We start from the raw sequence: 19,396 nt of genomic DNA on the forward strand, positions 1-19,396 counted from the left end.
TTATAATTAGATAATTGCATCCAGAACTTTGGTGGTTAAATAGGATTGAATTTTGACTCTGAGTATAGACCTGCTTTCTGAAAGCTCTTAACAGAAGTCATTGAGAATATAGCTGACCTTACATAGAACACATCAGAAAAATGGTGAAAAAAAATATTCATCTGCTTGGCCATGGTTTTGTTTTCTGAGTCTGAATTAGGTTTCCCCTAATTGTGACCTTGCAGTATTTCACAAAAGATGGGACAAATCAAATTGTCCCTGTTTGCAATTCAAGTATCTCCCTCCATCTATCCTACACAGTCCAATGAAGAAATTCTTTTTCCTTCAGAATGTCTCCCAATCCCATCCCTTCCCTACTCTCTCTAGCATTATTCCAGGAATCAACTTATCTGTAGCACTGCAACCTCATCACATCTGGCCTTTCCTGACTCTTCCCTTCCTTTTTACCTACACATTCCACTTCCAGATGAATTTCCCTTGAACGTTACTTCAAGGTTTGCATCTCCTCTTTGCCACCCTCCTGTCACAATTCTCATATGCTCATTCATCTCATATGCTCATTCATCACCCACTTTAAACATGTATGCACTGGTTTTCCCTGACCATCCAGTTTAGCACATATTTTATTAGGCCTTACATCTAGTACTTCCACAACTAAACCAGGAAGTATTCCTCCCGGGTATTACATCTAATATACACAAAACCTATCATGATGTTAGCCAAAAATCCCTGAATAGTAGTTTAAAATTAAGAGAAAGGTGGAGAAATGGATCCAGAAAGAATGAAAGGCAGCACACATTTCTAGAGGACAATAATTAGTGAGGAATAAAGAAGCTTGATTGGAGAGTTAAGAAATGATCCCCACTGCCATTCAGAACTGGTTTTTAAGTGTTTGGAGGTCACTTCACTCCCTTTTAAGAATTTAAAATATAAAGTAATTTCAGAGGAAAGAACACACAAGGGGTGCCTGGGTGGCCCAGTCTGTTTATGTGACCAACTCTTCATTTCAACTCAGGTCTTGATCTCAGGGTTGTGAGCTCAAGCCCTTCACTGGGCTCCACACTGCGCATGGAGCCTACTTTAAAAAAAAAAAAGGACAAAAACTTTGTAAAAAATGTTAATGGTTTTATCTGTGCTGCTTCAGCTTCTCCAATCTTCCCAGGATAAGAAAATTAAGAAGATCTCTCAGTTTATTTCAGTAGGGAAAAAAGTTTTGGAAAACACTGCAAAAAAACACCATATCCTCTTAATTTTAAGCTAGGTTGGTAAAACCTAGTTCAGGAGACCAGATGAAAACTCAAGTCAAATTCTGGTAATACCAAGAAATTCTCAAACTCTCCAGAGGAGCTGGGGAGAAGGGAGAATTGTCAGGAAGGCAGAAAGGCTCAAGAGTATAAACCTCAACTCCAACAAAGTTCAGAATCGGTCCCTTTTAGAGCACTGTTTCTGTAACATACAAAGTAGGTTGTATTAGTAGTTCCTTGAAAAACAAGGTTTCATGACCAGGCAAGATTGAAAACAGTAGGGGTAAAGGAAGTTAGCCAGGTGTTTCTTCATAGGCCACCTCAGTTTTTAATATGCTAACAATGAATCTCTGTGGGGAAAAAGTGCTATATGTGGCATAGATACTTGACAACTCCCAAAGCATTTCCAGGAACCAGTATTCTAGGACTTCATTTTGGGAGCACTGTTCTAGATTTTAAAACTCATCCCTAAGAAGTTAAATTTCTGTAAACATAAAAAAAGGGTCATCCCAAAGGTAATTTAAAACTATACATTTGAGCTTTTTAGGCCTTAAAAACTTTTAAGAAAGGACTGTCTCTTGGTGGAAAGTTCATTAAATGGGGCAAAAAACCTAATTACCAATTTTTTTTAAATGGGGAGAAAAGCAGTGGTTCTCAACTCAGATGCATATTAAAGTCACTGGAGACCTTTAATACATGTCTCATCCTAGACCAATTCAGTACAACTCCTTTGGGGCAACAGCTGCCCCACCACTTACCACCACCACCATGGGCACAGTACAGAGTGCTGACTATTGTTTTAACAATGCCCAGATAATTCCAATGTGCAGTGCAGCAGAGTACGCTAAAAGTCAAAGTCCAAAAATGACAAGACAGAAAAAAGGGAAAAAATCTGCTGGTGACGGTTCCACATGTTAAAGAAAATAATTTTTTTTCGTCTTTAGACAAATCTCCAAGTCATAAATATTCATGTTCAGAATCAAGCAAAATAGTCTATAGAGTGTATATACAATGATAAAAATTGCCTAATAAATCCTGTGTCTGGTTAATGGACTTTTAATTTTTATAGGTATAGTACTTCCCCTTTTTTGGTATGCCAGTTAACCCCTTCTGCTAATACAGGCTGGAAATGTATATTCCAGTCAGTGATCATATACAGAAATGAACTAAAATTACTTAATCTTTTAGAAACAAAATCAAGGATTCACAAACTATGGCATTTTATTTCAGAGCCTTTGCTTACATTTGTACAATATATTACATAATTCTTCATTGTTTGCAGATCCTAATATATACTTTATAGCTTTTATTCTATAAGCTTTTTCTTCAACGTTTTGCTGTCAACAAATCTTTACAGTCCTGTACAAATTTGAGTAACTTGAAACCATTTTCAACAAAATTAGTTACTTTAAGCACACACTACAAGACTGAAAATGCTTTTCTTAGAAAAGTTGAATGTAAAGGATTCTGACACGTTAGCATCTACAACAAAACGCTTCGAAATTCTCACATGTCGTATTGCCAGAAAACAAATAAAACATGCCAGCTCCATCCAAAAAAAGTACACAGAACTACAATTAAAACGGTAAAACAGTCTGTACAGTAAAGTACTGTGTATTAACAGTGCCAGGTATTAAATAGCTTGAATGAACACATCCGCAATATACAAATGTCTTACAAAGGTGTAGAATTAAATACAAGTGCCAAACAGAACAGAGATTGGAATCATACAACATAAAGTCAATACAAGTGAAAACAATTTTGCGCTCATTTTGGATTTTATACAAGGCATTTAACTTTATAGGCCTACCACCCCGATTAGCTATTTATACTTAAAATAACAACCATCCTTTTGAGACAGTTCATATCAACAACCTTGAACCATACTAATACAGTTTACTTGTTCCTGAAGTCCTCTTGTTGTAGCTCATAATAAAATAAGCAATACAAATGAATTATCTGTATTTAAGGAAAAAGAAACATTTACAAGAAAACACAAAAATATAACTGTTATAATTCATTATGAATAAATATACACTTTGAACTGGCTAAGTACAATCTTTATACATTGTTTAAGATTTAATACAGTTTATTAGCCATTTTCTTTTTTCACACAATGTATTATATCAAAATTAAAAAAAAATACTGATTTATAGAAAAATGGCAAAGTACAGTAGTTCCATTCCAATTTGAAGGGGCGTGAAAAGCCACTGCAAGACCTTTTAGCCTAATTCAAACCTGTAAACATGTTCAGTCTTTTTTAAAGAGAATCTTTAATATTTGGTTACCAGGATTGATGTCTAATATCCTGTTAACTGCAGGTTTTGAATTTATTACATGTGCTTGACTTATACAATTAAAGCCACCCTAAGGTGACTTGCTTTAAAAAACAATTAGCTCGTACAAATGAAAATAGGTTCATATTTTTTCATAAATAAATGGAAAAATATCAAATGTTCCAGCTTTAACAAAATACAAGGGAATACATATACAGTAAGTTATCTTAACCTGTTCTGGCCCACCGAATAACTATGCTTACTGTATTGTCTCTACAGGCAGTGAAAAGCCTCCATTTGCCACAGTGGAAGGCCTTCAAGTTACCAGACACACAATTCCCAGACAAGTTGGAAACAATTATTGCTTGAGGAAAAGCAGTTCATTGTACTTTTTCTTCATAAAAAAAGTGCACTTAAGTGCCAAGTCAGCTTGTCAAGAAACAATTTTTAAATATAAAATAGTGCTTGTCTGATTTTTTTTTTTTTGTGCCACTGTGCAGTATAAAAAAAAGACGTGGCCCTCAACAGCCATTAAGTGCAAAGTGCTTTAGCAAGTCCTGCTGTCACCTGCACTCAACTGACATTCCATTTTGTGATGCGCTGGACATTGACGGTTCAGCTAAAGTTAACATAACAGCAGCTGTTATGGAACTGGATGAAGGGGAAGAAGAGGATGAGGATGTAGCAGCACCTGAAGAAAGGGAAGACCAAACCAAAGGCTTAATAAATGTATACACAACAACAGAAAGGAAGGAAATGGAAAACAGTCCTCTCAACTAAAATTCTGTGTACTCTCTAAAACCATTTAGCTGACAACAGGAGCAGTGTAAATGTCACAATACCATATGTAAAGAAAGGAAAAATTAGTGAATCTGAAGTAGCTAGACCATGCCAACTACAGTTAATGAAAAAGGGCAGATCAGGGATCAATTAGAAAAAAATCATGGGCCCAGTCTACTAAGACATGGAAATAAAACTAAGAATCGACTTTCTGTAACAACAGAAACAAATGTCAAAAAGAACTCTGAATCCAGTAGGAAAAATCTGTAACCCACCCAAAAATCGCTTCCTTCCTCCTAATTCTGCATTTTCCTTAACTTCATTTACAAAGCAAATAACACATTTGTTATTTTCCTCAGGGAAATTCTCTTTGTTATCAATCAGTATTTAAAAAAAAAACAAACATGTTTTTAAGGAATACAAGCACAAGGTAAAAGAAATCCTTCAGTACAGGAATATAAGGTAGAAAAGCAAACCTTCTCATCAAAAACCCTCCTAAACCATCCAAATTTCCTTCCCCATTGTTATCAGTTGCTTCATAGTCTTTAAAAAACTCTAGAACAGGGCGCCTGGGTGGCTCAGTGGGTTAAGCTGCTGCCTTCGGCTCAGGTCATGATCTCAGGGTCCTGGGATCGAGTCCCACATCCGGCTCTCTGCTCAGCAGGGAGCCTGCTTCCTCCTCTCTCTCTGCCTGCCTCTCTGCCTACTTGTGATATCTCTCTGTCAAATAAATGAATAAAATCTTTAAAAAAAAACAAACTCTAGAACAGTGGCTGGCAAATTACTGCCCCCAGGACAAATCTAGCCCACCTGCTTTTGTTAAGAAAAATTTATTGGAACACAGTCATGCCCATGTATTTACATCTTGCCTATGGTAGATTTTCCACCTACAATGACAGGGTCAAGTTGTTCTGAAGAGACCACTTGGCCAACAAAGCCCAAAATATTTATCATCTGCCTCTACAGAAAATGTTTCCTAGCCCTGTTCTGGAAGAATGTTATCTCCAGAAGCTAGAGATATGATATGTAAATTAAGCATGTGTAGCTACAATCCTACTTTAAAAAAACAAGTGGAAGCATCATAGTACAGTGTTTGACTCTTGATTTTTTTTTGAACACTTTATCTTAGGAGATTGTTCCATACTTGAACATACACAAATCTACCTCTTTTTCTTTTTCTTTTTTTTTTTTTTAGAAGATTTTATTTATTTATTTGAGACAGAACAATCAATGCAGAGGGGCAGAGGGAGAGAGAGAAAGAGAGAGAGAGAGAAGCAACTCCCTGCTAGGCAGAAACCCAGATGCCAGATTGGATCCCAGGACCCAGAGATCAGGACCTGAGCCAAAGGAAGATGCTTAACTGACAGCCATCCAGGCACCCCAATTTTGGGCATTTTAAATAAAAATTTAAATGTCTACTTTTTCTTCAATGTAATGTATCCCAATTTAAATAATTTCTATCTGTTATTATAAATATAACCAAAAACTTCTTTATGGTTACTATTTTTCCTTCAGACCTATTCTCAGAACTGGATTTAGCTAGTTCTCCAAATAGAGAGTCAAATTGTTTTCCAAAATAATTGTGCCAATGCCTACAGCAATGTGTATGAATTTCAGTATATTTTCCTACCAATGGTTCCAGTTATACTTTTTTTTGGCTAGGAATAGTATCATATTTGGCTTGCTTTTCTTTGATAACTAGGATAGTCATTTTCCTACTAGTATTTTATTTATTTCAGAAAGAGCATGAGAGAGAAAGCATGAGCATGGGGTGGGGTGAGAGGGTCACGGGGAGAGGCAGAAGCAGGCTCTACACTGAGCAAAGAGCCTCAGTTAGGTCCCATTATCCCATCCCCAAGGTGGAGGTATGATCCTAGGACCCTGGGGTCATAACCTGAGCTGAAGCCACATGTTTAACCAACTGAACCACCCAGCTGCCCCTTCCTACTGATATGTTAATAGTATTAGGAATTGACTTTTAGAACTAACTCCCCAGAGAAAGGATTCATTTATCAGAACCACTTGTTATAGAGAATCTACGGTGACCACATATGTTAGAGGAGCAGTTTCTGAATAGAAATCTTACTACATAAAAAACATTCTAGGGGCACCTGGATGGCTCAGTGGGTTAAAGCCTCTGCCTTTGGCTCGGGTCATGATCCCAGGGTCCTGGGATCAAGCCCCACATCGGGCTCTCTGCTCAGCGGGGAGCCTGCTTCCCCCTCTCTCTGCCTGCCTCTCTGTGTACTTGTGATCTCTGCCTGTCAAATAAATAAATAAATAAAATCTTTAAAAAAATAAATAAATAAAAATTCTAAAAAGGATTAGACGACTTAAGGGTAAGGAGCTCTAGCATAAGCCTTTAAATATTATGTTTATTATAATTGATTTTTATTATTTTTAGACAGTTATAGATCTCAGAGAACCCTGATCCCCTTCCTTTGACAATGTTTCTGTAAATACTTCCTATATATTAACATTTAATTTCTTTTCAAATTGCTCCATAACCCAGACTTTCAGCCAGCATACAAATTAAAAAGCCTCAGGGCGCCTGGGTGGCTCAGTGGGTTGGGCCGTTGCCTTCAGCTCAGGTCATGATCCCAGGGTCCTGGGATCCAGCCCCGCATCAGGCTCTCTGCTCAGCAGGGAGCCTGCTTCCTCCTCTCTCTCTGCCTGCCTCTCTGCCTGCTTGTCATCTCTCTCAGTCAAATAAATAAATAAAAAATCTTAAAAAAAAAAAAGCCTAGACAAAAGACAGAGAGAGTTACAGGACTTATCGCAACAGCAAAGGAGAAAAGGAAGAATATTCATCTAAAGAAAAGGAAAATGAAAATCAAAGTGCTTCAGAGAATGGGAACAGTGGAAAAAGAGGAGAGTTAGGGAAGAAAATCGTAAGCTTGTCCCATCCCCCCACTTTTAATGTCCCCTTTTTGAATTTGCTACAAAACTACAAAATGTGACATTTTCCTAGGGTTCCCTTTCTCCTAGGGTCACCATCACTACCTCCTCACCTCCCTACTCCATCTTCTGCTAAATCAGCTTTAATCCAGATTCTCCATCTCCAAAGCCCACAGTAAATGCTCTTGAAAAGGTCACTGGTGATTCCAACATTGACCAGTCACTAGTCACTTCACTGGCCTTTCAGACAAGATGACAACTCTTCACTTCCTCAACTCCTGGCCAGCTCCTCCTGGTTTTCTTCATTCAAGGCTGCTCCTCAAAGTCTTACTAGTTTGCTCTTCTCCCTCTCAGTCCTACTACTAAAAGTGGACTTGCCTCTGCTTTCCTTCATTTGTACCCTCATTTCTTTACTAGGTGATGGCCTCAAGTACTGGGAGTTAATAAACCATCTGCAGTAACTACTGTGCTATAGCTATGCTTATGACTTAAAAATGATCTCTCTAGTCCTGTGTTCTCCCCTCAGCTACACACTTACACATGCCACCATCTACCTGACATCTCCACTTGGATGCCTTAAGGGCATTTCAAAAAGTGACATGGGAGGGGCACCTGGGTGGCTCAGTGGGTTAAACCTCCACCTTCGGCTCAGATCATGATCTCAGGATCCTGGGATAGAGCCATGCATCGGGCTCTCTGCTCAGTGGGGAGCTTGCTTCCCTTCCTCTCTCTCTGCCTGCTTGTGATCTAAATGTCAAATAAATAAGTAAAATCTTTAAAAAAAAAAAAAAAAAGGGACATGGCAAAGGGGCGCCTAGGTGGCTCAATCAGTTAAGCCTGACTTCAGCTTAGACTATGATCTCAGGGTCCTGGGATCTGAGCCCTTTGTTGAGCACTGCACTCAGCAGGGAATCTGCTTGTCCCTCTCCCTCTGCCATTCGCCCTACTCATACTCTCTCTCACTCTCAAATAAAAAAAAAAATCTAAAAAAACCAAATAATAATAATAAGGCAACATGGCGAAAACGAAATGTCTGATCCTTTCTGTGTTCCCCAACCCACACTGGGGAGCCCACATCTTTTCTAGGTCTTCCTCATTTCCAATGTCAGCAGCAAGTAAGCCTTGTGTTCCAGCTGAAAAAACCTACAAGTCATCTCACTTCCTTTCTCCTCCACCTGCACCGAATCCATCAGCAAGCACTGTCAACCCAGCACTGACCACTCTCCATCTCTCCTGCAAGCACCCAGTCCAGGGTACTGTCACTTGCCCCCTGAAGCCACTGCAGTGGGATCCCTAACCAATACAGCTTGCCTCTACCGCTGCCCCTTTATTGTTTTTTTTTAAGACTTTATTTATTTATTTGACAGACAGAGATAACAACTAGGCAGAGATGCAGGCAGAGAGAGGGGAGGGAAGCAGGCTCCCCGCTGAGCAGAGAACCCGATGCGGGGCTCGATCCCAGGACACTTAGATCATGACCTAAGCCAAAGGCAGAGGCTTTAACCCACTGAGCCACCCAGGCACCCCCACCACTGCCCCTTTCGAGTCTGCTTTCAAAAACTACAGAGCATGTTGTTTCCCTGTTTAAAACTTTCAAATATGGGGCACCTGGGTGGCTCAGTAGGTTAAGCCTCTACCTTCAGCTCAGGTTGTGGTCTGGGGGTCCTGGGATCAAGCCCTGAGTTGGGCTCTCTGCTCGGCGGGAAGCCTGCTCCCCCCCTACCCCCGCCTGCCTCTCTGCCTACTTGTGATCTCTCTCTGTCAAATAAATAAAATATTTTTTTAAAAAAACAACAAACTTTCAAATAGCTGTCCATCTCACTTAGAATAAAATCGAAACCCTTCATCCTTGCCTACCAGGCCCCACATGATTTGGCTTCTGCCTACCTAACTTGTGTCTCTACCACTTTCACCGCAGTGGTTTTCTTTCTGCTCCTGAAAAGCACCAAGTGTGTTCCCACCTTAGAACAGCTCTTCTCTATCTGGAGTGATTTTGCCCTCTAGAGGATATCTGAAAAACGTCTGGAGACATTGGCTGTCATGACTGTGGACTACTGGCGTCCAGTAGGTGGAGGCCAGGGATGCTGCTAAACCCATCCCAAAGTGCACGAAACAGTCCCCACAGCAAAGAATTATCTGGCCCAAAATGTCAACAGTTCCAAGTTTAAGAATCTCTACCTTAGGAAATAATCTGCTGTATCTTAGGTAATATAGGATTCTTTCACAGAATGAATTGTGTCTCTCCAAATTTCTATGTTGAAGCCCTAACTTCCAGTGTGACAGTATTTGGAGATAGCAATACATTTCCTGTTGTTTAAGACCCCAGTCTGTGGTACTTTGTAATGGTAGTCCTGGTAGACCAAGAGAACCTCTTTACCCTCAGATTTAACTTCTCTCACTTTCTCTGGTCATTAAGGTCTCAATAAAAAGGTCTTGACCATTGGTAATCTAACACAACCCACCCAACCCCTGCCTTAACATTAATATCTCCCCAGTGCTGTTCATGATCTGAAATCTCATTTGGGTTTTTTATTGTTTTGTTTTGTTTTGTTTTAAGGCAGATTATAAACTCCACGAAAGTGAACACTGTGATTTAAGATAATTTTTTCTCTTTAAATAACTTTTTCCATTTTATAGATGAGGAAAATAATGCAGAGCAATTAAAGAACCTGCCCAAAGATACACAGAAATACACACACATAAGTCTAACTGCAGTCAGAAACTGCTTGTTTAAGTAAGACCAACACTTACTTTCTCTCTCTTTCTTCTTTAAACGCTTTCTCCTCCGATCAATGGAAGCTACTTCAGATTTTAATGACAGATAATGTTTTCTGATTTCCTGAAGTTTTTCTTGAAGAATTGTGATACGTTCAGCACTTGTCATATTTTCCAGGTCCGCTGTGAATTTAAAACTTTCATCATTATGTATTTTTGAACAAAATCATAGAAAACATATAGTATGGTTGTAGAAAAATATCAAATAAACTAAAAAATAAGGCTTGTGGGTATTTGTTTTCTGAGATTTTTTTTCTTCCTAGCGTAAAACAACATAAAAAGCCATGCCTATATAAGGACGCCTGGCTGGCTCAGCCAGTTGAGCAAGTGATTCTTGATCTCGGGTAATGGGTTTCAAGCCCCACAATGGGTGTAGACATTACTTAAAAATCTTTTAAAAAGGCAGGGGGGGAGCGCCTGGGTGACTCAGTTGGTTAAGCCACTGCCTTCAGCTCAGGTCGTGATCCTGGAGTCCCGGGATAGAGTCCCGTATTGGGCTCCCAGCTCCACAGGGAGTCTGCTTGTCCCTCTGACCTTCTCCCCTTCTCATGCTCTCTTCTCACTCTCTCTCAAATAAATAATCTTTTTAAAAAAATCTTAAAAACAAAGAAAAGAAAAGAAAGGAAAGGAAAGGAAAATCCATGTCTATATATGCCTGGTACATAATACATGCATGGTTTACCTGTTGAAAGAATGAGTGTGTAGAATTGTAAACCTTAGGACCTAAACAAGTATGCTAAAAGTTCCATATTCATATACAGTATCACCACAATAGATCACTAAAAATCATACTTAGAAATAAAACTAGAAAGACAACAAAATGTTGAAATCATAATAAAGTTCTGAATGTCAGGTCTGCAGGTAAATTTTTCTCTTCTGGCCCCCTTTTGTCCTCTTTTTAGATTTTTATGAGTATGTATAACTTTTTTTAATGTTTAACTTTTAAATTGTAGGAAAATTTTTAAAAGCCCTAAAAAGCAGTTTTCAAATTCCTAAGAATATGTGAGAAACTCTGGGGTAATCCTTTTCAAAAAGTTTTTAATTATGGAGATCTTTCATATAAACAAAAGTATGCAGAATAATAATGTAGTCCCACATACCATTATCTGGCTTCAGTGACTAGCAATTCATGGCAAATCTTGTCTCATTTACACCTCATCGACTCCCACCCCCAAGAGAGATTATTTTAAAGCAAATTTCTAACATCCTATCATAAGTATCTAGTTAATGTTGGTATTTGCCTGAATTGCCTTGAAATTTTTCTTTTAGGAACTTGTTCATTCCAATCAAGATCCAAGTAAGCTCTCTACTACTGCAATTGGTTATGATGTGTCAAGTTTGGTTACAACCTCTTTTTTAGGGTAATTTAGCCTCAGGAATTACCAGGCTGCAGATTCTTCCTCTTAACTGTCAGTTTACTAAATGTCACTTACACATCTGAAAACTCCATTTGTAAACTTTGGGTAATCGATTACTGGGTTCCTTGAGATCAGGATCCTTATCTCCATTCTTTCCACATTTTCCTGGGGACTGTGTCCTTGCAGGAGATTTGGTACTGTGAGACTTCATTCCGGTGGAAACTGATTTGACTGATTGAGTCTTAGTTACACTTTCCCCAGCAGAAAGTTCTTCACTATCACTACTGTTTGCTGAAAGAAAAATTAAAAGAAAAGCATGAGTAAACAGAAAAGTAACAAAAAATTTTCACTGATTTTAGTAAACAATATAAAATTAACCATATGAATTTATTACTAAAGTAAATAACTTGCTTTATAGACCCTGCCTAGATCCTGGAAAGTCATCATATACAAATATAGTACCATCTCAGTTAAGAAAAACAAAACCAGAACCAAAAAATTCTTCTTACCTGAATTGCCAATAATCTTTAAAAAAAAAAAAAATTCAAACTAATCTTCCATTATACCTGGTAGACTGTCAAATGTATCATAATTATGTACTGGAATGGCTTTTTAGTCTATCATGTTACTATTTATATAGCATTTTTAAAAATGACCCATTATAGGAATTTAAATTTAATATTTTAGGTTGTATACAGATCATGTTCACATAACACTTTTTCTACTCCTCTGGCCATAAGGACACAATGATGGAAAATCATGAAATTCAATAAAAAATTCTTTGGGTTTCCAAACTCTAAACTTTGATGTGTACAATGATTTTTTTCCTCCAGTTACTCCTACATCATAGCTTTTAACTAAAATAAGCCATCAGTTCAACGCTGCTAAATATATTTGGTATGAAGATTTCACGAATCTATGTAAAAACTACGTTACATCTGCCTCTGCTGAGTAAAGCCTCAGTCCTCCAACAGAAACGGTTAACCTTGCCAGTTTACCATGTGAACAGGTGATGGGATTGATAGTTCCATGAATTACCGCTTTCTGGATACAAAGTATTATCTGTGATTCCATGAGTTGGTTCCACTTTACTAAATTATTCTCAGAAAATGGTTTCCTTATTCTGATTTACCAAGCCCAATGATGAAAATGGAAAAATACAATTAACTATAACTGCTACAGAATAGTCACAGAATACAATCAAATGTAACTGTTGTACCTCAAAATTATAGGAATACATTAACTGACTTATTGAAGATGAGCCCTCTTAGGAAATGTCATTTAAATGGTAAAGTCTTGAAGACAAAAGTATCACTTTCAGTATCCTGTCGGTTACTCCAAGTAACTGATGATCAATGTGGCACTATTTATTCTTTAACAGCTACCCCCCAAAAAAAGCACAGTCAGGCTCTCAAAGCCTGAAAAGCATTTAGATAGAAAAGGTACACAGCAACTCCTCCCACTGTGGCGCTTGGAGAATGAAGCAACTCCACCATTCCTTTACACACACCTTAAGTGAACCCCTCCCAATCCCACCACTGCTGCTCTGGAACCCCTGGCAACTCCTAGCTAAGCCACCCAAGGCTTGGCCCCACTCTGATGCAGTGGTCTGCCTCAGCCTGGCTTTCATGGCCTTGCTGAGCACAGCCGCCCGGGGCCCCGAGGGACGCCATATTCACCGCCTGGAAGTCATATGGGCTCAGCAGAAGCTCGGGGAGCTGGCCGCATAACCCTTTTCTGCACTGAAGTGCAGCCAAGCCGGCCGATAGCAAAGGTCAGGCAGTGGAGGTGGCAGGAGTCTCCTGGAAGAGCAGCAGGAGGTCAGTGTGGGGCACCTGAAAAAAAATTCTTTACATATTTTCTGCTTCTCACTTTGTCTACAAAAGAGAGATAAAATGTGCAGCTCTCAGGAGAAATACAGTATATAAATTCCTGTTGGTCAACAAACAGAGCCATTACTAAAGTTAAGTCTTTAGTACCGTATATAGCTGCTTTTGGGACACACAGTTTGGAGTACCAAAGATAAAAGTAATAGACTGGAGTTGTTGGAATTACAGCTCTAAAGCTATCTTGATTATTCTCTTCCAGTCTCATTTTGCCTTGAAGAGTTACAAAGCAATCAATTTCACTGTAATAAAAATAATATATAATTGAAACACTTTCAATTATATATAGCACATATAATGGCAAGTGGAAAGAACTGTGGGACATAAAACTAACAAAGATGTTGAGCTTATATTATATTGGCTATTATTTTAAAAAGAATTACCTGATCATTCATCAGCAATCAATACCACTGCTGAATATCAACACCAAACTGCTTAATCCTAGAATTTACCTAGGATCAGAAGACTTCTGTGTGACTTTTTTGAAGGCAGAGACAAAATCAAAATATTTAACTATCCCATATCCTGAATACCCTTTCCTTTGGGGGGGGGGAAAAAACATATCCGCCATTATTTTTATATTTAAATAATGAGAGGTTTCACACTTACTGCCTTTTCCCTTTTTTTTGTTGTTTACCACTGTTGCTTTATGGCTTCGTTTCTGCTTTTTTGATGAACTTCCTCCTCCCTGAGATTCTTTCACTCTTTTCTGACCTGTACAGGCTACAATGGGAAAGAAATTATTAAGTAACACAAAATAAAATCAAGCTTTTATAGGTATAAATTCCACATTTAGAAGCATAGAACAATTCTGAAACTATGCATGTTCTTTATGAGATTTATAAATTCTCACATAAATTACTGTAATTTTAGAATAAATTATCATTAATGAACTGAATTACTGCACACAATAAAGGAGTTTTAAAAAAGCAAATAAAGTATGCACATCCTTCTTAGAAAAATGAGGTGTAAACCATAAATAGTTCTCAATTTAGTACGGGAGCTTATGAGTCTAGTAATTCAAAAATAGGTAAATGCTGAAAATAAAAACTGAAATTTGTTAAAATTCAATAAAACCAAAATAAATATTAAGATTTAATTAAAGGTAAAAATATTGATATACCTTATAATGATATTAATATAATTTTAAAATGATACCATATTAATGGGATAAATTTTAGCAGTAATTCACACTTAGTTATTTTACCAATTTATTTATTCCAACAATAACTTCACTGCCAGAGCACTGGTTAACGCATATACCATTTACAAATCCAGCATAGTAATTCTAAGAAACGTTTCATCTTCTTCTTAGGAAACTATCATAAATGTCTCTCTTTTCTTCAAAGACTAGCCCACATCCTACATCTTCACTAAGACCTTTCTTGATGGCCAGGCTTTCATGGCTTAACCACTACTCCCAATGGTAGTTTCAGTTCATTTTTCTATACTATTAACTTGGTCCTCAACATCTGCTATGTTTCTGTGTATTTCTAATTACATGTGTCGTCTACCAGACTTCTTCAGAGATTAGGAAAGTCCCATCTCTACTCAATACAATGTCGGATACTGTAATGACATGATATAAGTATGATTAAAAAATTATGTCATGTTTGCTACAAGAAATATTTCTTAGTCCTGCTACCAATGATAAAATCAGTCTTGAGCATACAAGAAGACATGGCTTCCTTGGTCAAAAATGGAATAGGTTATTGACTATTTTGTTTGCAACTTCCTAGACAGTTTTTTAATTACACCTTACTGATAACTCTTCCTAATGCTATTTTAAAATCACAATTTAAATGAAACATAAAGAAGGTGATGAGGATGATGACTATATTGAAGCAGAGAGTCTTAAAAATAGTTGCCAGAATTCTCCCTAAAAGAGTATTAATTCTGAAGCTTTTAGCTGCAAGAAATAGAAAGCTTAATGTAAGCTAACTGGAGAGAATCCTAAATCTAAATTGTAAAAATTACATTTTTTACTTTTGATATATGTGAATTCTCTGGTATTAGTAGACAAATTTCTTAAAATGAGGCCATACGAAATAAATGCTTAAGAATTTATTTCTAGGGGCACCTGGGTGGCTCAGAGGGTTAAGCCTCTGCCTTTGGTCAGGTCATTATCTCAGGGTCCTGGGATCAAGTCCCCTCTCCGGCTCTCTGCTCGGCAGGGAGCCTGCTTCCCCTTCTTTCTCTGCCTGCCTCTCTGCCTACTTGTGATCTCTGTTAGTTAAATAAATAAATAAAACCTTTTAAAAGAGAGAGAGAGAATTTATTTCTAAAGAGAGATCAATTCTAAAAATATTGTATGTTTTGATCTGATAGAGCAGATGGTCTCTATTACCCTAAATCTGGGAGTATTCTTCAAGCTGAATGTTTTTTAACCCAGTCAAGATTAAGATTCTAAAGGGCAGTGCTAACTTAGTCTATCAGAAGATAAGCTCTTATATCTCTTCATGGCACACATACTGTATGTAGCTATATGAATGTGAAAACACAATGAAGATCCCAACTGAACTGCGACTATATTTTTTACTTAATATTTATTTTTTAAAAAGAATGTTTTAAGTCAAGATTTGTGGGACAATGTTATACCAATTATATCTCAGTAAAGCTGAAGAAAGAGATAAAGGAAAAAAATATTTGTGTGAGAAAACCTGGAATTAATTCATTTGATCTCTATCACATCTCCTTAAGCTCAGCTAAAAACATAAGTCTAGCACAATAACAACTGTATGTTATAGAAAATACATATCCTATCTTTACAACAGAAAACTAGGTTTCTTTTTTTTTTTAAGATTTTTATTATTTATTTGACAGAGAGAGATCACAAGTAGGCAGAGAGAGAGAGGAGAAGGAAGCAGGCTCTCCGCTGAGCAGAGAGCCCGATGCGGGACCCGATCCCAGGACCCTGAGATCATGACCTGAGCCGAAGGCAGTGGCTTAACCCACTGAGCCACCCAGGCGCCCCGAAAACTATGTTTCGAAGCCAAGTGTCAGCGTATGTTATATTCATTTGAGGACACCACAGAAGTGGTTTATAAGAAAAATGATGACAGAAGAATAGCCATGGCAAAATCAAAAGGCACTAACACTTTTGGGAAGTACTAATTTGAATTTCCACCTTTAACAATTGCATGGAAAATCAAAGAAGTATTACTGTAGGTTATTAACATACACATTGGTCCTTCAATCTGGAAGCTATGCATCTAAGAAAGCATCAAATTCCTTTACAAACTCACACAAGTTAGTCAGGCTTGAAAATCAGTTTGACACGGTTGTCTGAGGAAAGCAGTGCCTGGACAGTTGGTTGCTCCAAACCCCTACATACAGTATTTGGTTAAGGGTGGAGGGGTCTGTCAATAAATCAAAATGTTTGTGAGAAACTGCACATTACAATTACAAAACAACGTTACAGAAATATATTTAAGCTGCTCATGCCGTACAGTCAACCAGTGTATAATGAGTCTTCAGAAAGGTCTGGATTTGGACCGGGGGCACTTCCAGCACATGTCCTGGTCCACTATGGAATGTAACAGCTCAAGCAAAGGACATTAAATCCTAAAGCTTTTAAACTCATTCACTATTCACTGACTCAAATTACCCTCCAAATTTTCATGTTCATCATGTTCACACAAGGACCTCACTTCAACACCTCACGTTCTAACGAGATACCATGAAGCCGGTGAAAATGCAAGGAGGGAAACCTCCGAAGCAGGCGGTGTGCATCTGCCGCGCCTCACCTTTGTCGGGATGTTCCGGCTCTGGCTGATTACTACTGCTGGAGCTCACGCTCGCGTCGCAGCCTGCCGGGGAGCTGTTCCCTTCTGACTGGAGGTCCTGGAGCTCCCCTGCCACGCTCTCCACCTCGACTGTGCTGTCCGTTTCACTCTTGATGCTTCGAACCTCCTCCTGGTTTGGAGCCAGTGGTTCTGCGACCGTCACAGAAGACGGCTGCCGACCAGCTTCTGTCACAGTGACTGAGGAAGGCGACTCAGGGGTGGTAGGTGGGGTGTTCAGCACTGAATTGCTGCCACTACTAGGAAATTCTGCTTTTTTGTCACTGATCTCCACTGGCTTTTCCTCGGCAGGTTTACTGTCAGCGCCCGCTGGAGGCAGGGTTTCGAGCTCGGCACCGGGTGAGCCACTTTCCTCCTCCGCCACAGGCTGCAGGGAACCCTCTGCAGGACCCTCTTCTGGGGCAGGATGGGGCGGGGAGGCTGCCGCCTCCGTGTCCGAGTCTGAAAACAGCTCCTTCAGTGTTTTTTTAGGCCACTGTCCCTGAATGCTTGACCAGACGTCTTTGCGATCTTTAGCTCTGCTGTTCTGAAGTCTTTCGTCAGAGTTATTCAAAAGTTTTATCCTTTTTTCTGCCACCTCTGAAAATCCGGAATAGAAACCAGTTGTCCGTAGAGATTTTCTCTTTTCCTCCAAACCGTTATATTTCTTAGTTGGCGTCAACTTCGTTTTTGATTTTTCTTCTTCCTCTTCATCTGAAGAGCTGTTACTACTGTTTTCTAGGCAAAGCGATTCTTTGTTCTTGGCCTTATCTTCCTTCTTACCAGGTGATCCACTTTTTAAACACTCCTCTGTGTTGCAATACCTTCTCTTACCACGTTTGACTTGTGGCTTTGAAGATTTCTCTGTGGTGTCCTTCTTAATATCCTTTCTCTTTTTTGTGATTTCATCTTCTTCTTCATAATCAGTATCTTCAGATAATCCTTCCATATCTTTTCTTAATCTTTCTGGGGATTTTGACACTGGTTTGGATATTACCAAATCTGCATGGATTTTGTTTTCTTCTAGCAAAGATGAACTGTTCTGTTCCTCTTTTGCAAGAAGATCATTTCTGGTGTGGGTTAAATGATCAATCTTCGAGTCTTCTCTGCCACGGTTATCCAGGTCTTGAGCACCTGTCTCACCCTCCTGCTCACTGTCTTCAGCAGAACTTTCAGAAGCTAGAAAATAAGAAGAAAGACTAATGAGTTTGTCTAGCCATGTCTTCTCTGTGCAAATTATACATTAGCCCCTGTGGTTATAGCCATCTTAGGTTGCTAGGTTTTATCTCCATTTTGCAGGTGAGAAAATGGGAGTTTGGGAGAGGGAAGATACTCACACGAAGACGGTAATGTTTTATACTGGGACAGTGGCAGTCACTGTCCCAGTGACAGTAGAAACAGTAGTCACTGTCCACAGTGACAGTAGAAACACTACTATATACTTTTGCCAAAACACATCAAATTATAAACATAAAAGTTGTGAATTTTATTGTTTCTAAGTTATACCTCAATAAACCTGATCATAAAAAAGAAACTTCTCAATTTTCTGAGTAGCACATAATAACGCAGTCAGAACGCAGTCCCAGATCCAGGTAATTCTAACTTCAAGTCCGTATTCTTATGAAATTGTAGGCTTCACTTTCAGTGTAGCAATGATTATTCAAAGATTTGTGAACAATGCATTTCCACAAAGTTTTAAAGAACGACACAAGTAGCCTAAGTAACTGATACCTTATGTAAAAATAATTACATAATTTTTAAGATTTTATTTATATATATGATATATAAATAATTTATATATCACATATAAATAAATAATATATAAATAATAAATAATATTAATAAATATATAATAAATAAAAATAAATAATATATAACTAATTTATGTATCATATATAAAAATAATGAGAGAGAGAGAAAGAGACAACGAGAGAGTATGAGAAGGAGGAGAGGGAGAAGAGAAGCAGGCTCCGATGTGGGATTCCTGGGATCATGACCTGAGCCAAAGGCAGACACTTAACTGAGCCACCCAGGAACCCAAAAGTGACATTTTAAAAAAATTTTTATCTTCTTTTTTAAGATTTTATTTTTATTTATTTGAGAGCAAGACAAGATAGTGAGAGAGATAGAGGGAGCATTGAGCAGGCAGGAGAAGGAGAAGCAGGCACCCTGCTGAGCAGAACAGAGTGTCCGATGGGGGACTTGATCCCAGAACCCTGGGTTCATGACCTGAGCTGTAAGCAGAAACTTAACCCAACTGAGTCACCCATGTGCCCCTAAATTTATTTCTTAAAAATTGATTTTAGTAAATGAATTCAATTAAGTATAAAAAATAATTGCCAGGGGGCTTGGGTGGCTCAGTTAGTTGAGTGTCCGACCCATGGTTTCGATTCAGGT

The 19,396-nt window shown here is 38.4% G+C and overlaps 1 protein-coding gene across 8 annotated transcripts in view; it reads right to left on the reverse strand.

Annotated features, from left to right (window-relative positions):
• Positions 1-2,447: 2,447 nt before the first annotated feature.
• Positions 2,448-19,396, reverse strand: part of ARID4B (AT-rich interaction domain 4B) — a 147,034-nt gene continuing 130,085 nt past the window's right edge. For 4 of the 8 annotated variants that reach the window (XM_004777743.3, XM_004777744.3, XM_045087269.1 and 1 more), the window contains 5 exons: positions 16,964-18,178; positions 13,827-13,940; positions 11,407-11,622; positions 9,950-10,096; positions 2,448-4,211 (listed from right to left, as the gene is read on the reverse strand). In XM_004777743.3, the coding sequence (XP_004777800.1) occupies positions 4,084-4,211; positions 9,950-10,096; positions 11,407-11,622; positions 13,827-13,940; positions 16,964-18,178 (1,820 nt within the window). In that variant the 3' untranslated portion in view covers positions 2,448-4,083. Of the gene's footprint in view, positions 4,212-9,949; positions 10,097-11,406; positions 11,623-12,268; positions 13,167-13,824; positions 13,941-16,462; positions 16,577-16,963; positions 18,179-19,396 lie in introns of those variants that run through there. The other 4 variants (XM_045087271.1, XM_045087270.1, XM_013048563.2 and 1 more) reach the window with 4 other exon arrangements.

This window comes from Mustela putorius, unplaced genomic scaffold (assembly GCF_011764305.1).
Source record: "Mustela putorius furo isolate JIRA1106 unplaced genomic scaffold, ASM1176430v1.1 tig00001075_pilon_pilon_pilon, whole genome shotgun sequence".
NCBI lineage: Eukaryota > Metazoa > Chordata > Mammalia > Carnivora > Mustelidae > Mustela > Mustela putorius.